Source organism: Pelecanus crispus, chromosome Z, assembly GCF_030463565.1.
Source record: "Pelecanus crispus isolate bPelCri1 chromosome Z, bPelCri1.pri, whole genome shotgun sequence".
Taxonomy (NCBI): domain Eukaryota; kingdom Metazoa; phylum Chordata; class Aves; order Pelecaniformes; family Pelecanidae; genus Pelecanus; species Pelecanus crispus.
The window spans coordinates 1,635,493-1,655,000 of NC_134676.1; the positions used below are offsets into that span (position 1 = coordinate 1,635,493).

The following is a 19,508-nucleotide window of genomic DNA, read 5'->3' on the forward strand; positions in this document are numbered from 1 at the left end:
TGCTCGGCGCTGGTGAGGCCGCACCTGGAATGCTGTGTCCAGTTTTGGGCCCCTCAGCACAAGAAGGACATTGGGGTGCTGGAGCGTGTCCAGAGAAGGGCAGCGGAGCTGGGGCAGGGTCTGGAGCACAGGGCTGGTGGGGAGCGGCTGAGGGAGCTGGGGGTGTTCAGCCTGGAGAAGAGGAGGCTGAGGGGAGACCTGATCGCTCTGCAGCTCCTGGCAGGAGGGGGCAGGGAGGGGGTGTTGGGCTCTTCTCCCAAGGAACCAGCGATAGGATGAGAGGAAATGGACTCAAGCTGCGCCAGGGGAGGTTTAGGTTGGAAATTAGGAAAAATTTCTTTATGGAAAGGGTGGTCAAGCATTGGACCAGGCTGCCCAGAGAGGTGGGGGAGTCCCCATCCCTGGAAGTGTTCAAAAAACGGGCAGAGGTGGCACTTTGGGACATGGTTCAGTCTGGTCTACCCTTGACTGGTTTAGTGGTGGACTTGGCAGTGTAGGTTAATGGTTGGACTGGATGATCTTAAAGGGCTTTTCCAACCTAAACGATTCGATGATTCTAAGTGTTGTCGCTCCGGTGCCAGCGACCGCACCCGTTCCAGTTTGTCCCTGCCTGTGCCCTCAGCCCGGCCGGCACAGCTCTCGTCGCTGGTACCGAGCTGCTCAGCTCTGCGTCGGCCTCGTTAACCATCCCTGCTGACGGGGCTTGGGTTGGCCGAGGGCATGGGTGCCCCGCGAAGTCGCCAGCAGGCACCGCGGTGGGGGTGTGGGGAGGAGCAGCCCCACGGCAGCGGAGCAGGCGCGTACCAGCGAGAGCGGCGGCGCGGTCGGGCTCTCCTGTGACTTTCCGTCGGTGGTTTGCGCGGCCGCACCTCAGGGGCCAGCTCCGCAGCCCCAGTTGGCCCTTCTGCTCATAGCCACGTGCGCAGAGGTGCAGATCGTGCGTGTGAGTGCATGCATGAAGGGGTGTGAAATCTTGGGGGGTTCATTTGTGCTTTGATGTGCAGGCCAGGTGAACATTGGTTTAGTGGTGGGCTTGGTAGTGTAGGTTAATGGTTGGGCTGGATGATCTTAAAGGGCTTTTCCAACCTAAACGATTCTATGATTCTATAAAGACACTGCCCCTACCCAGGTCTTGAAATGCTTTTTCTTTTTTGCTTTCAAAAAGCTGTTGTTAGTGTTGCGTTTCACTCGGGACTCACCGCTTGCTGGGGAAGCTGGGTGCAGTTCTTAGCGTCAGGCACGTTTTTGGCATGCAGGGCTGGAGAAGCTTTAAGGAATGAGAGCTAATCCCGTCCTTGTTTTAAACACATGCTTAAATTTTTGGGGGAGAAGGTAGCTCAGAGTTGGAGCTGCGTGTGCTCCCTGTGGCGTGTGTTTCACTCTGGATTGGTGACCCTTCTCCGGTGTGAAAAGCCGGCGCGCAGCAGCCTGGCTCTGCACACCCTCCTTGGGTCGTGAGCTCGTGCTTGCGTTACCGAGTCCCCGATCTGTTGCCGCTGCCTGGGTAAGTGGTGTGGGATCAGGTCTGTAATTTGCCTTTTATGCGCCACTTGGGCAGGACAGACGTCTTGCACTTTGCAAAGGAAATATTTTGCAGTCGCTTCCTCTGTAGGGAAGGAAAAGCGTGTCTCTTCAATCATCTTCTTTCTTAATATGTCAGAAAAATAATAAGGAAAACCATTTAATGCAATGCATTTGAGTCTACAGAAATCTTAAAAGTCCCTCAGCAGAACTTAGTGAAAAAAGTAACAGTCCTGTAGGAGCCGAGAAACGGCAATTCTCGATTGGGAAGCGGCGAAGTTGCGCACATGCAGAGCTGAACTGGATCAGTGCAGTCTTCAACAGGTCTAGAAGGCATTCGGTTTTATACCTCCAAATTTCAGTCCAGAAACAGAGGTGCTTCCTCACACGTGGAATGGAGGGAGGGAACAAGGAGTTATCTGGCAGTATTTTCAGATGGTTCAAGCTACTTAGGTTAATTAAGACGAGGGGAAAGTATGAGTAAGAGAAAGGAACCTGACAGATCCATGGCCGTTTTGGTGCTGCGCGGCGCTGTGGAGGACTCGGCTGGATCCCCTGCGCGTCCCACGTGCTAAGGGCAAGGCAAGGCAGATTAGAAGAAAGAATTTCAATTAACCATATACATACAGGGAGGAGAGCGTATGCCTCTGCTAGAGGCGCATGGAAATTTCTCCTCGGTGTGCAAGAATCCCTAAAAACAAGACCAAAAACCCAACGAATTGCAAAGGCACGTGAGAAGGGACACCCAAACCGATGGAGTGGCGGTATATGCCTTGGGTATATATATTTACATATACATACGTGTGGGTATACCTTCCCTGGAGCTGTCTTCTGGTTTGGTTTTCCTACCTCTAAATAAGTGTAGTGGAATTAGGAGGAGTTCGGGGACAAACAGCGGGAATGATTGCAAGCATGGAAGGATTTTCATGTGAAGGGAGGTTGAACAGATTGTGGTGATTTTGTTTAGAAAGGAGATGAATAAGAGGAGACATAATAGAGGTACACGGAATAATGGACAGCATAGAGAAGGTAAATCTAGCTCTCCTATTCATCCTGCCTTATAATTAAAGAACAAGGGGACATTCAGTGAACCTGACAAAAAGAAATACTTTTTATTCAACACACAATGACCTGTGAAATTCATTGCTCCAAGATGTAATCAAGGCCAAATGCTCAGAAGCATTCCAAATAGGATTAGACATCATATGGAAAATGCAAACATTTAGAGTTTTATTTGACAGGATTCAGACAGGATTCCTCCTTTTTTTTTTCACAAGGGAAGGGGGGAAAAAAGAAAGAAAGAAAAACTTTGATGCCCGAGTGTGAGGCAACTGCTAGGGGAAGGAAGGAGCTTCTTCTGGTGGCCAATTATTTGATAATTACCGTGTCCCCCGGTCCGCTGCGCGCCAGGGATGCCCCCGCGCTCGGCGCTGTCGTGATAGTGAGGTGATTATAAACTAATGAGCCTCCAGCGGTACTGAGAGCACGGCTTTACGCAGCGGGGCCGTTGCTGAGCCGGCGCGACGCCGGGGCGGCTCTCGGGCGGCTCGTCCAGCCTGGCTGGCGTCGCTTTTGGCCGCGCTCCGTCCCGCGCTGGGGCCAGCTCCGCAGCCCTCGGCACGCTCCGTCTCCGGCCAAGGGCACGGTGTTACGGCCAAGCTCGAGCGCTGACCGCCATCCAGAGCCTTCGCCACCGAGGTCTGCCATCTCAGGCGGCAATTCAAGTGTCCCAGCTGTCTCCTGCTTCCCCCTCTGCAAGAAAAAGTTTGCTTTTCGGGTATCCTCACCCAAAAAGTTGCTTTTCGGGTATCCTCACCCAGCTGGCCTTGACCAAACAGTTCTCCCCTTCAACCTTGCCCACGTACAACGCCCGAGCTAAATATTTGCCCATAGTTTCTGTTGCTTCAGGTTATTAAAATGTAACATCGGTTGTTGGAAATAGGCACCTGAGAAAGGAAAATAAGGGAGGGTTTGGTTATGGTTTTTATTGGGGCAGCTTTGTGACAGGCTCTGCTCCTCGTTAAATTAAATGTGACTAAAAGCGACTCTGTCGTGGGTAAAATATCATTAAAAGCCACAACTGAGACTGCGCCATTTGCAGATTAAAAAAAAAAGAAAAATGTGAAGTGTTAACTGAAAATGGTCTGGCGAAAGGCTCCGAGAGGTAAAAAGATGCTTTTTCAGCAGCTCGGTTAAATCCATCTCCTCTCCCCTTCCCCAATAAAATTAGCATGAACCAGACATTGTTTTGCTCTCTGTGGCAGTTGCTGAGAATTCACAAAAGGAAATTCTAGATTGTAATTTAGCTTGGCCTCAGGTAATATGTTAAATACACTTGGGATACATATAATCTAAGATTTTAGTTTGTACAAAGCTATTTTTTCCTCCAGTGTTTAAACAATACTGCTTTTAATGAAGAAATCTGGCTTTATTAAAAGCCAGATCTGTGACTTACAACTGTTTCTGCATATCTGCTCTCAATCAAGAGAAAAGAGTTTAATTTTTGTAGCTTTGTTCGCTTTGCATATGTTAAACTGATGCAACATGCACCCAGGGCATCACTTCAGAGACAGTTTGTTCCATAAATATGTGCTCCTCGCTTAAATACCAGATGTAGGTGAAGTTAGATTTAAACAAAAAAAGCCGCAACAATGAGAAATGGAAGTGCCTGCATCATGCATCTGAAAAATGCCCTCATATTTTTAGGGATAGGTGGGCACTTGCTTTTTCAGGAGAAATGCCAAGTGATGGGGTCTGACGGGTTTTGTTTGGACTTTGCTAAACAAGTGTGCGGTCAGAGCAAGGTAACGGGCAGGGGAATTGGGATGCGTCGAGAGCAGCGCTGCCGCTGCAAACAAGACAGGGACGTTTCTCTGAAAACCCAGAGTCTGCCGCGTTCCCAAGCAGCATTACTCACTGTCTGAAACCGTAACTTGGGTGAAAGAGTCGGGCCCGATAATTTCTTTTGGAAAACTGGTATGAATTTTGAAGTAAAAACATAAGAACAAAGGAAATAGTTTTTGAGTAGAGTCAGTCTGAAGTTAGCCTTTGACCATTTGATACATTCCATGCTGAAAAGGAAGTTGAAGGGGGAAAAAATTCAAAAAAAAAAAAAAAAAAAAAAAATCAAGGAGGATACTGGTAATGTTTTCCACATTTGAATTTTAATACATGAAACAGGCTATAAAAGGCTGGCCAGCTGCAGTAAATAAAGTAGCAGTGGGAGGTATGGACCGGAAACTTGTAGAGCGCGCTGGTGGGAGCGGCCGTGCCCACCGCGCACTGCCCAAGCGCGCCATCGCCACCCCGGAGCGCTGCCCGCGCTGCCTGCCCGCGCTGCCTGCCCGCGCCCTCCCTCGCGCAGCAGAGGGGCGACTCGTCTCCCCAGACAAAAATAAGGCAGGGACGGGTCAGATGCGGCTGGAAATGGGAATCAAGTGCTCCGGTTTTAATGGAACGAGGCCAGGCTTACAGCTGTGTGGCTGGGAGCAGAGTTCTGCTCCCTGCGCGAACCATTTGCGAGAGCAGGCTGTCTTAAAAGGGATTTCTTATTTTACATTCCCTCGCTTTTTTTATTAGCGGCCCCGCAAGGAGAGCGTTTAAGCATTTACTAATTTTTAGCAGGCCCCTGGAATTTGCTGGTGTCCCTGTTTCTAATTTCCCCTGTGCCATGAGCGAGCCGGCGCGCATTAATTCACACCATTTACAAATACAGCGCATTTGATACCAGTTCAGCGGCAAACCGGTTTAGCGGCGAAAGCCCGCAGGAGCTGCGCTGCAGCAGCAGCACGTGCAGCCAGGAGAAGGGCAGCAGGGAAGTCTCAAAATCGGGACGTTTCTTAAATCGCAGCCCTCGGGCGCGGGAGCTCGGCGGGGGAAGCCCTCGCAGGGTGTGGGGCACGGCTTCGTCGGCTGGGGAGGGTGGAGGGGAGGAATTGGAACCCCCGGCATCCCCCGGCGTTCCACGGCTCGCGCCCCGGCCGCAAAGCTGGGGTGCAGCAGCTGCACGCTGGTCCCTTTGCAGGGCGTGTTTCGGGGCTTGCGGGAGCGCGGTGGGGAGCAGGGGAGATGGAAGTTTGGGTTTCCCCTCCCATCGAGACCGGGGTTCTGCAAACACTCCTGTGCTCGCCTGTACTACCACGAGCCGTCCCGTCGGGGCTGTTGGTGGCGTTGAAGTTAAGCACGTGCACGAGCGTTTGCGGGATTGAAAACGTGGTAGTTAAAATGGAGGTAGCCTCCCTTCGCCGGGCTCGTAGAGCCGGTACAGAACCGCCCTGGACACCCGCAGAGAAGCTCCCGGGGAGGGGCAGAAGCGGCTTAGGAATGAGGTTTCTGTCTCTGTGAGGGTCTTTAAGGCCAGAGTTTTAGAAGTCGCGTGTCAAGACGAAAACTTGGGGTTTAGGCTGATTTACTCGGCCCATCTCCATCTCTCAAGGGCATGAGCTAAGCGTGTATTTTCAGCTTTAGCTGTGAATTTCCTGGCTTTCCGCAGTTCCTGTTATTTCAGAGGTTATGCGGATTGCGGGCATTTTATCGTAACGTTTCAAATGGAATTGTAGAAAACGGCGTTTAAATGCTAACTTTTGCACAGGAATCTTAGCAGCCCTATGCTTCTTTTGTAGCGGTGCACGCAGGTGTTGATTAAAGTCATTATAAACCAGAAACTGGTACGCGTTATTTTTAAGGTGGCGCTTAGAAGCCCATCAGCCAGCCTGCATGCTTCACACGAGGGCCCACAGGAAGAGAGCGTGTTCGTGTGTGGGTTTTTTTTTTTTTTTTGCATCCACATTAAATTAACTTATGGAATTTTCCACCCCTAGGAATTAGAGCAGCAGCTCATGAAGTAATTCAGTTATGTCATTCCGTACATAAACAAAAAGAGTCAAGCGACTTGGCGTTATTTAAAAGACAAAATTTGGCTTTTGCTCTTTTGTGTTACTATCTTTTTCTCCTCTTAATTTTTAGCACAGTTGTAGCTGCTGCGTCTGTGGTTTGTTTTGCTTGAGCGTGTTTTTTAGGTTAGCAGGTATAATACAAATTAAAAAAAAACTGGGCAGAATGACCTTACCGGAGTGAAGTCTGACATAACAGGCACCAGTGCAGGGTTTTTATGTAGCACCATTTTCTGCCTAATTGGTTGACATTCCTAATGCTGCGCAATTACAGCCCTTATCATATTTTTAAATTATTTTTGAGCTATAAACTTCGTTTTGACCAGGAGAGAAACCACCGACCCAGCGTTTTAACGACACCTTTGCAGGAAAGCGTTGTCCTCGCACAATGGCTCCATTCATTTCTAACCAGCTAATTAGGCGCATGCTGAAAAACCCCGTCGTATTTGGTTTCCCGGGTTTCACTTCTGCGGCGCTCGCTGCCTGCGAGCTCCCCGGGGCCGGCCCGGCGTGCGTGCGCTCCCGAGCGGCGCTGGGGAACAGCTGGCTCGCGTTGAGGGAGCCGCTCGGCGCGGCGGCCGACTGGGAGGCGCGGAGCCGAGGCAGGTGATGGCGGGGAGGAAGGCAGCGGCGAGGCTGGGTCAGCCACCTGACGCTCCGGACAGGACCCCCGTCACCTGGAACTGGGTGCCGAAAGAAAGCGTCCAGGCGTGCGGGCTCGCTTGCAGCGTCGTTTCCTCCCCTCCCTCCCTGCCGTTCGGTGAAGAAGAGTTAATATTCTTAATCCTGTACTTCAGGACCCTTTCTATCTCCGGATTTAGCCAATACTTAAATGAATAATCATCCCTGTCGGAAAGAAATCGCAGGGATTATTTCAGTGACTCCCCTCCGACGGCCATGGCAACCCACTTCTCTCCACAATAGGTCGCAACCGGTTGGTTTCCCTTCAGATACTTCAATTATCTCCCGCGGCGGCGAAGCAAAGCCGGTGAAGCGCGGGAGACCTCGCGCCGAATCGGCGCGTACGGGGGGACACGGCGGCGGGCTGCCCACTCCCTGCCCGCCGGGCTCAGCCTGCGAAGGGCAGAGGGCTGGAGGAGGCGGCCGGCGAGCAGCAGCCGGGCGGGCAGTGGGGAGCGGAGCTCAGCCGGCGGCCTCTGCGGCGCCGGGGGCAAGCCGGCTGCAATTCGGCTCTTCCCAGCGAGCAGACGCGCGCTGCGGGCAGCTGGGCTCCCCGGGACGCGCGTGGGTGCTGCCACGCCGCCCGCTCCCGTGGCCTCGGGGTGCGCACGCCGCCGCTGAGCCGGTGTCCCGGCCTCGCCTGGAGACGTGGCGCTTGTGCTTTTTTTCCCCTTCATCATCTTCCTCCCCTTCCTTGTAACGCCGAAGTCCGGCTTTGCCACTTGCAGCTCCGTTTAAATGGCTTTTGCATACAACTGGCTCGCAAACAGCCCTTTCATAAGAGATTTGGCGAGCCGCTTAGTGCTCGGCGCTACTTTTTTTCTGTAGAAAAAAATGTGAACTTTGCTTTTTTCCTGATTTAATGCCACTCTTAATGTCTTTTTTTCTTTTTTTTTTTTTTTTTTATTAAATCCTTTCTTTTGCTTTTGATCTTATTTATAGCTGAGCCACCGGTCATATGGAAACTATTATTGTATAGCATGGAGATGAAAGACTTCGGTGCAGTTAAATAAGAGTGAATAATTTGGACCAATAATACACACATACAGTGAGAGACCATTTGTGTCGGAGTGCCCTGTGCTGTTCCCTTTTTAATATAGCGGTAGAGGTTTATAAGGGCTTTGCACAAATCTGCTTTCTGTCAGGCTTATAAATTTTGACAATATTGAACACATGTTAACATGCATCACCTTACAACTTTCTTGCCGCGTGTTTTTATTTATCTAATTGGATAACACAAGGTCATCATTTTTAAAAGGACGAAGCACGTTGCTTGTTGCATTTGTTCATGATACGGGCAGGTTAGGAATAATCTCTTCCTAACCGTAGCCCGAAGCTGCGGGCCAGGCTGTAGGCGATAGTTTTTCCTTTGTATTTGGAAAGTTCATGGTGTGTGTGAAGGCCGTCTCTCAGCACGAGAAGGGTTAACTGTAAGGAAAGGGGTGCAGCGCTCATAACTTCATAGGAAACCTTTCTCCATTTTTTACAGCTTGTGTCTGCTCCTTACCGTGCCCGAACTTCAAATGCCCATCTGTGAGCAATAAAAGAAACATTTGTATGACCATTTCTTAACCACTGCTCAGGATTCACTTCTGGGTCAGGTAGGGGCTTTCCCTCTCTGGAGGATAAAGTTTCCATCATCCTATACATGACACGGAGAGAAAGAGAGAATCCGAGGTCATTCCAAATGAAATGCAGCTCTTCGGGGCTGTCAGGTGCAGTTGGGATTTCACGGCGAAGGTCCGAGTCAGGGGCGCTGAACAGGTTTCCGTGTCGGCGGGGGTCCGGTCCCCACGCAGGCACGTTTTCTCTCTACGTTCACCGAAAACCGAGCGCCTTCCCGCTCCGCCCGTAGGGGCCGAGGAGCCCCGTGCCGCGGGCGCGGAGGTGGGTGCTGCGGGGTGGGAGCTGGTGCCCTGGACCCCGACGCGCCTTGGTTTCGCTTCGGCCGGGGCCGTTTATACGTCATCAGCAGGGAGCTGGGGAAGCTCTCCTACAGAGAAACCCTTCGTTGCTCTCCCTAGAAGGGAGAAGGGACCCTGGCCCTGTGCTTCCCAGGGCTGCCGGCCCCTCCGCTTTCCCAGGTGCCGGCCGCGCCGTGCATCCACGCCCGGAGCAGCGAGGGGTGGCTTAGGCGAAGCCTGCTCTGGGGCACTGCTGCGCGGGGACGGCACTCGTGATAACCGCCGAATTCAACGCGGTGCATCTTGACATCGATGAAACAAGCATCTTGGACGCAGCAGAATAGGTTTTTTTTTTTAAAAAAAAAAGGAAAACGCACTTTGTAGAATGAGGGTGAAACTGCGAATGTTTTCCCAGCATCGTGTTCTTTATCTGTGCTAACTACAGGTATGCATCTCCATCATGAAATGCTGAGTGTTCAAGAATTAATTTCCACGGATTTTTTTTAAAACACCTTCCCATCCCCAATGAATATATAGATAGTGCAGATAATCTGGAGCACATACAAACTAGCATAACCAGAAAAACCTGACGTTTGTACTGAACACCCGTTACCGTATATAAAAATGAAAATGCAGAGGTAAGAGAAGACAGGGTCTAGCCTTCTTCCAGCTCTTGAAGTTTTTAAAATGCCATAAAAGACTAATGCAAGTGTGAATTCAGACGTTGCCTGTCCAGGTTTTCGTGCCGTGTCCGTCAGCCTAGTACGTGCGTGCCTCCAGAGAGACCTGCGCTGGAAGGTCTGCAGAACAATTTTGATCCTTACTCTGATTTTGATCCCTGCCTTTGGGATCAGCCTTCTCTGTACCGGTATTTGTTTATCTTCCAGAAGTCTTTTTAACCTTTATAGCCAAAAAACCCCCAGGACTGGGGCTTCTCATGGTTTTTTCCCTTTGGCTGAGTTGTCTCAGGCGGGCTGTGCTTCACACATGAGTATGCACACGTCTGCTGGGTACCGGTGCGTGCCCGAGATGGCGATCGCAGAGGGGAAGTTAAGGCAGAGATTTGCACATCAACAGCAGAGCCCGCTCATACCTCCCATGCACATTTTAGGATTTGTCCTTTGTTGGGCTTTTTTTTCCACTCCAATCTGCTGAGTGCTGCAGTAGGGGGCTGTTTAAAGAGATGGAAATAAATAAAATATTAATAGAACTTCAAAGCGAGTTTGATTCTCTAAAGATAAGTATTATTTATAATCTACACTCCCGGGCTGGGGGGAATGATTCATATCTTCGCTCCACCTCAGGGCAGAGCTGTTGTTTGTACAACAGACAAACCGGCGGCACTGCTGGCTGCGGAGGGAGGGGGAAGCAGAAAACGCAGCATCCTCCGTGTCCCCAGCGGTGCCGGGAGCTGCCCACGCCCTGAGCCCGCAGGCGTTGCTGCTTTCGGTCCCGAACACCTTGTATAGGATGGGCTTGATCTCAGTAAGTCGCATCCCTGCGGCCCCTGGCAGATGGTGGGTTTCAGCCGCGGTGGGCAGTGTGGTGGGGCTCTTGAAGGTACTGGGCTCCTGGTGAAAGCAGCTGATGATGTTTGGAGGAGAAAAGTCAACGGCCAGCCTGTTTTAGGGGATGTCTTGAGGTCTGAAGTTTGCTGTAAAAGCAGTCGTTTGGGTACCCACGCGGGACAGAGCATCCCATGCACGGCGAAGACGCGGCAGCGTGGTGAGAACCACGGCGCTGCCAGAAACCAGCCCCTGTGGTCCTCTGCTTGTGGGACTACTCGGTGTGGGTTAGGTTTGATCTTTTACTATAGGTACACGTGTGTGCATGTTACGGGTAGGTGTGGCACTTGGGGACATGGTTTAGTCTAGTCTACCCTTGATTGGCTTAGAGTAGACTTGGTAGTGTAGGTTAATGGTTGGACTGGATGATCTTAAAGGGCTTTTCCAACCTAAACGATTCTGTGATTCTATGAAAGGTGTTTGTAGCCTGGTAGAGTTGGAGTTGAAGTCTTTGTGTGTCTCGGAAAATACACTGTGTGTGGATGATGAAGTGATGGGGCTGCCTGAATCTTCTTGGAAGTGGTTGAAACTGGAGAAATAAATTATCCAGGAAAACACGCTGTGGAGAGGCCGTTGCAAGGTGGTGGTTTGTGTAGCCATAGCGTTAGAAAGCATCGGTGTTTTGGAGCAGCCCCCTCGCTGTGGCACAGGGAGGATCGCAGGTGGGAGCCTGAGCTCCATCCCGTCTCGGGATGCTTGCTTCCCACGCGGAGAGAGGGGAAGATGGGCTGCAAGTCAGTCACGGTGGATAAGAAATGGTCTTTCTTCTGTGTAGGGATGGCCATAGGTTGGGCTTGCTCGCTGAGCGAGCCTGGAATTTGCCAGTTGGCAGGGAAAAAGGCTGCAAATCTCAAGAAGCAAGATTGATCATGTGGTGGGTTGTAAAAGAGAAGAAAAGAATTGGTAGTTTTTATCGTTGAGTTGTGAGACATAAGACAGGTGGTTACCTTCCAGACCTCTTGAGAACCTAAAGGAGAAGAAATGTGAGGAAATCTTTTTTTATTGGAACCAATCTTAAAAATACAAATAAAATTTTATATCAGTATGTCAGCGGCTAAGTGGTGGTGACTTTATGGCATCATTTTTGCATCTGAATTCAACACTTTGGTTTAAAAATCCTCAAATCACCGATGGTTACCATGTCTGCCTCTTGACATGGTAACACAAGAGGTAGTCTTCAAGAAGTCAGGGCAGATAATCCAGATAGCCAGGTTGGCCCTCATCAAGCTGGACCACCCAACTGGAGGCATCTTGTGTAGGCCTGTAACCGAGGTGGTCCGGGGGGGGAGGTGGGCTGCTCCGGGGCAGGAGCAGGACGGGATGCTTCCCATCGCCGGGTCTGTCTGTCTGTCTGCACAGGTCATGGACAGAGCCTGGGGAAGGCTGGCAGGAAAAGGGAGGGACCCGGAGCGAGACGTGGCGTCTGTCAAAGCCTTTACAGCTTCCAGCCGCTCTCAGGAGCTCTGCTCGAAGGGTGGTGGTTGGTTGCCAACCAGAAGCCGTGTCATATGTTTCTTTGTCTTCATCGACCTCGAAACTAAACGGGTTTCATCTTTTCTAGGATCGCAGTAAACGGTAGATTGGAGGGGACTGGTGGAGGTGGCCGGGGTGAAACCCCTGCTCGCGGCGGAGCCAGCTTCAGAGTCAGGGCCAGTTCCCGAGCTGGGTGGGGTTGCCCGAGCTGGGTATCGCTGGGGATGGAGGCCAGCCTGTTTCACTAGTCATTTTCTTTCTTAGGTGTGGGGGAAAAACCTTTTTTTTCTCCTCAGAAGGATGTCATGAGGATTTTACTGCGTTTTCTGCATTGAGATTTCAGGAAGTGGAACTGCTGAGCTCTAAGCGCCCTGTAACAACTGATTCTCTCTTAAAACCAAATAATGCTGGTTCCAGTCTTTTCTTAGTATCTCATGTTTTAAAAATTAAAGCGTCTCAACAAGGAGAGAGTTTTTGTCTCTGCTATTTTACACTTGCTTTCGGTTATTTGCATTTTGTCTAGTAGTAAAAGATTTTCTCAAGTTCCCCTTGGCAGGATTCCCTTTTATCTTTCTTACTGCGGTCTCGACTTGCTGTTAACAATTATCCTATATTATCTTGTAAGTCTGATTAGAAACATCCCTCCATCTTTTTATCTGCCCGAGTACTTACTTTTTGAGAATAAAGAGCGATTTACAGTTCTCTGCCGGGTTTATCGCCCCTTTCACTCGAGCGTTAGGGGATGCGCGCACCTGAGGAGGTGGAGCGCTGAGTTTTCCGTGCGGACGCGCCGTCTGTCTGTCCCCGCAGACGTCCGTCGGTAGCAATCCGGCTCAGAGCGCAGCCAGCCGGAGCTGCCGGGCAGGACCGGGGAGGCAGTGCCGGTGTTACCGCGCCGGGTGCTTTCATATCAAAGTCTCCTGCAACTCATGACAGTTCTGCTCTTCAGCTGCTTAACTCTTCTCGGCCGTCTCCTTATTTAATGAAGGAGCAGCCCTGCTCCGCAGCGTGTCTGTGAGCCGCGTCGAGGGCAGGAATGGATGCGTTGCCATCGCGCCCGCGCTGTCAGCTCCAATGATGGCATTACTGGAGTGTTTAATAAAACCTTTATTGGTATATTACCCGGAGTCACGGCGTTGGCAGGGATGGTGCCCCTTCGGGTTTGGGACTCGGTGCTTAATGAAATACAGCGAGCGGTAATTTGGACGGGGCTTCTCGTTTTGGAAAGGCAGGTGACACGTTATTATGTTTGGGGGGAGCGGGGGCTGCGCCGCTCGCTGCCGCAGCTCCCGCTGTCAGAGGCTTAGCTGGCATTACGGGGGAAAAAAATGGCAGGCCTGCGAATCTGATCCCCCAAAATGAAAGTCGAATGCCAAATTGAAATTCCTGCAGGATTTCCGATAGCAATGGGGGAATTGAGAAGCCCACAATTAAGCATATGGGCATTAAGATAATTGTCAGATCTGTTGGCGGACATGATAGAAGACAGATGGGTAGGAATCGGCGCGCTCGGCTGCAGCACCCTGGGAGACAATTTGACGTTTTACCTGCCTGAGCTGCTCTGCCGTGTTTGTCACGAGGCGTGCGGCGCAGCATGCTCCCGGGCGGCGCGCGTGGCGTGCGCGGCGTGCGCGGTGCGCGCGGCGCGGCTCTACGGGCCATCTGCGCCCTCTAGTGAAACACGGCCCGGTGCCGCGGCTCAACGGCCCCGTCCCTCTCCTGGGGTCCCCAGGACTTGGGGTTTGGCCGGCTGTCCGGCACCGCACGGTCTCACCGCTGCTTCTCTCCTCCCCGGCAGGTCGGAGCGCACCGCGAGGACGGGGTCAGCCTCCGCGGGAGCCACTCGCTCGTGCCAAACCAGGTCCCGGTCCCCCAGCTGCCCGTCCAGTCCGCCACGTCCCCGGATTTGAACCCGCCGCAGGACCCGTACAGGGGTGAGTACCGCCCGCCTGGGAACGCCGTCCTGGGACGCAGCATCCCCAAACACGCGGCCGGGACGGCGGTGACCCGGGCTGGAGGGATGGGGTGTCTGCGCTTCTGGCCCCAGGGGTGGTGGGGGCTGCAAGAGCGCAGGGCGCAGCCCAGCCTGCAGGGCAGAGCCTGTTTGCTGATGCAGCTCTGCTCTCGGAAACACCCCGGTTATTACAACTAGAAGCACGCGAGCAGCTTGCCTCTGGGCGGTGAGTCTTGACACCGGGACTGCTTTAAGCAGCAAAATTAAGAGCGTAGAAAACACTGCGGGAGACACATGAAAAAAGCGTGATTTTAAGGTAACTCGGACAGGCGGAGTTTCCGCCACCTTTACAGGGTGCCTCTGCGTGGCTCACAAGATGTGCTTCCCTGTCCTGAGCCTCGCAGACCCCTCTGCAGGCTCGTTGCAAAGCAGGCCTGGAGCTGACCGAGCCCGGAGGACGGCGGGTTATTCCTAGAGGCGGCTGCTCTTCCCGTTAAAGTGAGGAGGAAAGAGCTCGGACTGTTACGATGACTTACAAGGTCTTGCTCGTTCATTGCAGCCAAGGTGTTTTCATCACTTTATGAGAATGACATATTAAAGATTTTTAAGATGAGGAAAAAGTTAATGTAGCGATTGAACAGGTTCAACAAGGCCAAGTGCCGGGTCCTGCACTTGGGTCACAACAACCCCATGCAGCGCTACAGGCTTGGGGAAGAGTGGCTGGGAAGCTGCCTGGCTGAAAAGGACCTGGGGGTGTTGGTGGACAGCGGCTGAACATGAGCCAGCAGTGTGCCCAGGTGGCCAAGAAGGCCAACAGCATCCTGGCTTGTGTCAGGGATAGTGTGGCCAGCGGGAACAGGGAGGTGATTGTGCCCCTGTGCTCGGCGCTGGTGAGGCCGCACCTGGAATGCTGTGTCCAGTTTTGGGCCCCTCAGCACAAGGAGGACATTGGGGTGCTGGAGCGTGTCCAGAGAAGGGCAGCGGAGCTGGGGCAGGGTCTGGAGCACAGGGCTGGTGGGGAGCGGCTGAGGGAGCTGGGGGTGTTCAGCCTGGAGAAGAGGAGGCTGAGGGGAGACCTGATCGCTCTGCAGCTCCTGGCAGGAGGGGGCAGGGAGGGGGGTGTTGGGCTCTGCTCCCACGTAGTTAGCGACAGGACGAGAGGAAATGGGCTCAAGCTGCGCCAGGGGAGGTTTAGGTTGGATATTAGGAAAAATTTCTTTATGGAAAGGGTGGTCAAGCATTGGACCAGGCTGCCCAGAGAGGTGGGGGAGTCCCCATCCCTGGAAGTGTTCAAAAAACAGGCAGAGGTGGCACTTTGGGACATGGTTCAGTCTGGTCTACCCTTGACTGGTTTAGTGTGGACTTGGCAGTGTAGGTTAATGGTTGGACTGGATGATCTTAAAGGGCTTTTCCAACCTAAACGATTCTCTGATTCTATGATTCTAAGAACAGGAGCAGCAGCTGGGCGTCCTGTGCTGCCTTCCACAGAGCAGGGCTAGACCTCCACGGCAGTCAGCCGGGGCTGCGCTGCGGGTCACCCTTCGCCGGGGACAGGGGACACACACCTGGACCCTTTGGGCGTTGGCTTCAGCGCTGCTTGACAGCTCGGCTGTGTGTTTTCTCGCAGGCATGCCAACCGGACTGCAAGGGCAGAGCGTCTCTTCGGGGAGCTCCGAAATCAAATCTGACGACGAGGGAGATGAGAACCTCCAGGACACAAAGTCTTCTGAGGACAAGAAACTAGAGGATGACAAGAAGGATATCAAATCAATTACTAGGTCAAGATCTAGGTAACAGTATATAATAGTGTCGCTTCATTTAATTCCTTTACTGGATTTCGATGAAGTGAACAGAACAGGAGGAAACTGAGGTTTTTTCCTGGCAGGTAAAACCACAGCCTAAATGGAACGGGATGGCTATTCTGGCAGTACCGAGTACCTTTCTGGTACCTGTACTCCAGGACGTCCTCAAATTCGAACAATTCCCAAATTTGGATGCTGAGCAAGTTCTCCACAATCTATAAAGAAATTGCATTATGCTAAAATGTATAAATTAGGCTGTTATTCCTCTCTGCCTATGCTTGCAAATTGGAATACAGTATGGATTTTCATCTCTTTAAAAATGTGCCTAAGAGCTGACCACACCTGCATCTGAACTAACAAACCGTATGCTTTTCTTTTACCTCTGAATTAGATTTGTCATTCCCAGTCCTCAATTTCTGTACGTCTCTAGGGCTCCCTAGGTTTAAGCGCAGAGGGTCTAGAGGTGTTTACTTGTTTGGCATTTGCTTAGAAATTTTTGGAAAGGCTTAGTGAAGGCGTAGCTGGATTGTATCATCTGGGAACTCATGCCCATGGTAAATGTGAGCAATGTCTGTGGGTGCTGCAGACCTGAGCCTGAGCAAGGGACAGGCTTGACTCCTGTCCCTCGAATCTCACCTGCCGCGCCTGCACGTCGGCACCGGGCCCGAGGTACGGCCCAGGACTGCAGATACTGCTCGTCGTAGCCAAAAATCCCAATAAAGGTGGATTCCAGGCACAACCCTGCTTTGGTCAGGGGATTTTTTTAAAGATGAATGGCAGCATCCTTCTGCCTTTTCTCCTTCCACGCCTGGTTCCGGACGTGCTGCCCCCAGGAGAGCACCGAGACTCGGACCTCTCAGGCCAGTGCTCGCTGATGTTTAAAACCTTAATTACATTCACGTCTCTTGGGACTGGAGAAAATACACGGCACTCGAGCTTTTCTCTGAATAAATGTGTTGAAGTAACCATATGTATAAGTGAGGCTTTCATGTGCGTTTATGATACGGTAAGAAGAAAGCACCTATATGCTGATGTGAGGTGATCATAGGTCTTGTTAATTCAACAAATATGCTGTTGCTTATGCATATTTATATGTGCTTTGAAGCTTTTGTAGGCTAACATTTTTGCTTTTAACGTGCTTGCAGCTTTAAAAGGTTACTCCTGATATTTAGTTATATGTCTAAATCCAGGTTGTTAGGACTGCTGAAAATTTATTACTCCATTTGCATAACCAATTCAAATTGCATAGAGCCAGTGACTCACCAGTGGATGTGTTTTCAAATTAAAATCGTCATTTTATCTGGATAGAAAGCAGTTTTGTTGCAGAAAGGATGCAGAAGTTCACCGCAGGGCTCTTCACAGCCATAAATCGCCTCCGTGGCTCTTTGCCCATGGGTGTTTGGGTGCCCAGTGCTCCGTGCAGGGGGTGGGGTGCTGCCCACACCCACACCCGTGGCTTGCCACTGCTCGGGAGGATTGCGGATTCTCACCCGCGTCCTCAGCGATGGAGAAAGTTTCTTCCAAAACCCGAATGACGGTGTGCTGAAAGGGAAGCGTATAAATGCCCGGCTGTCATCCTGGCTTGGAAGCTACTGCTGAGGGGCCGGAGCCCGTGGGACTTGGGTGCTGCTTTAAACTATCAGAATCCTGCCTCGCGGGATGTAAAGCTTCGTGACAAACCAGGGCTTTACTCGGTGTAAAATTTACGGGGACTGAATTTTGCGTAGGTGTGGTGGAAGAGGGGCAGCGACTAAGGACCGCTCAGAAGGTGTCCGCTCATGAACTGTAGCCCTAGTTTTGGCCAAAGTGTGTTGGAAATCTTGGCGCTACTTATTTTCCACATCATTAGAAAATGATGTATTCCTTTTGTCTCCCAGCAATAACGATGACGAAGACCTGACACCGGAGCAGAAGGCCGAGAGGGAAAAGGAAAGGAGGATGGCCAACAACGCTCGGGAGCGCCTGCGCGTCCGCGACATCAACGAGGCTTTCAAGGAGTTGGGCCGGATGGTGCAGCTCCACCTGAAGAGCGACAAGCCCCAGACCAAGCTCCTGATTCTACACCAGGCTGTGGCTGTCATCCTCAGCTTAGAGCAGCAAGTCAGAGGTCAGCATGCCACCTCTTGCGTCTCCTCACATCCCTCCGGGGCTTCGCCCATGCCAAACACGCCTTTTTGGGTTGGGGAAAGCCTGCCCAGGGGCACCCAGTGCCAGGGCGAGAGGCAAAACCTGACCCTTGGCACCCCGAGCCAGCCGGGCACCTCTGAGCCCCCGGGGTGCTCGCCTTCCCCTGCGGCTCCGGCACCGGCGGCGCTGCCGTAGGTCCTCGGCAGCCTCAGCGCGTTCTGCATTCTTTAGCAAGATCCAAATTCAATATTAAGCTTGGCTGCTCCTTAGCAAAAGCACGAACGGGGAGGTGTTTGCAGAGCTTGCGTGTGGCGTTGTACTGCGTTTCGGCGCTTGACCTGAGCAAGCTGCATCCTTCCACTTCAGCCCGCTAAATCCCTGTAGCGGGACTGGAGTGGATAAGTGACGATGAGCCGTTGTAAATGCCCGTGCAACAAACAGACCGGTCTGGTGTAACACTGAAATATTTGAATATTTGAAATCGCCTTTTGCTTCAACTCCACAGAAAGAAATCTGAATCCTAAAGCAGCGTGTCTGAAAAGAAGGGAAGAAGAGAAAGTATCTTCAGATCCTCCTCCGCTTTCCCTGGCAGGACCCCACCCTGGGATGGGAGATGCCTCCAATCACATGGGACAGATGTAAAAAAAGGCAAGTTTGTGTTCCGCCGTGCCCTGGGAGCCCCGAGGGCTTTGCCCCCAGTCCGGCCGCCGTCCCAGGGCAGAGCGTGCCCCGGGGTGCTGCGCGCGGGGGTGCACGTGCCGGCCCACCCCTTGCAAACTGGTTTTCGGGTCGCCCCGCGAGCGCGCCTGGTTCCCAAGGCGGCGTTGGGGTGGGTTGCTGGAGGGGGTATAGGGGCACCCGCTCAACTCTCCTTGACTGATGAGATTTTTTACTTCTTCCGCAGGTCCAAGTTGCCACATTTCTTCATTTAAGCAAGAGACCACTTCCTTAACAGCTGTATTATCTTAAACCCACATAAACACTTCTCCTTAACCCCTTTTTTGTAATATAAGACAAGTCTGAGTAGTTAAGAATCACAGACGCAAGAGATTTCAGCATTCCCGATTATTAAAACCGAGAAAAAACAAACAAAAAGTGCAACTTGAGGGACGACTCTCTTTAACATATCATGCAGAATGTCTAACGCAGTATGTTACGAGCTGTAAGTGCACAGCCTAGAGACTGAATGGCAATCTTCTCCACACTGTGGGACAATGCATTTGTGCCTAAACTTCTTTTGGAAAAAAAAAAAAAAATATAATTAATTTGTAAGTCTGAAAAAAATATTTAATTTAAAATTGTAAACTTGCAATAATGAAAAAGTGTACTTCTGAAGAAAAAAAAAAAATGAGCGTTTTTGTTGGTGTGCTAGACAGCTAGTGTTTATACTTACTGGATATTAAAAGGGAAGCTTTGCTGCCCAGATATTTACAAAACCAGCAAACGTCCTAATGAAAACTGAAGCGATGACATTAGCCATTCCTTAGGGTAGGAGGAACAGATGGATCTTATAGACCTATGACAAATATATATATATAAATATATATATAAATATATATTAAAAATTTAGTGAATATGGTAAGCTTTTG

At 51.4% G+C, this 19,508-nt stretch overlaps 1 protein-coding gene across 10 annotated transcripts in view; it reads left to right on the forward strand.

Moving 5' to 3' along the window:
* The window catches only part of TCF4 (transcription factor 4), a 239,547-nt gene extending 220,986 nt beyond the window's left edge, over window positions 1–18,561 (forward strand). For 6 of the 10 annotated variants that reach the window (XM_075726767.1, XM_075726765.1, XM_075726766.1 and 3 more), the window contains 4 exons: window positions 13,835–13,970; window positions 15,618–15,780; window positions 17,670–17,899; window positions 18,425–18,561. In XM_075726767.1, the coding sequence (XP_075582882.1) occupies window positions 13,835–13,970; window positions 15,618–15,780; window positions 17,670–17,899; window positions 18,425–18,561 (666 nt within the window). The remainder of the gene's footprint in view (window positions 1–13,834; window positions 13,971–15,617; window positions 15,781–17,669; window positions 17,900–18,424) is intronic. The other 4 variants (XM_075726768.1, XM_075726769.1, XM_075726772.1 and 1 more) reach the window with 1 other exon arrangement.
* Window positions 18,562–19,508: the final 947 nt, after the last annotated feature.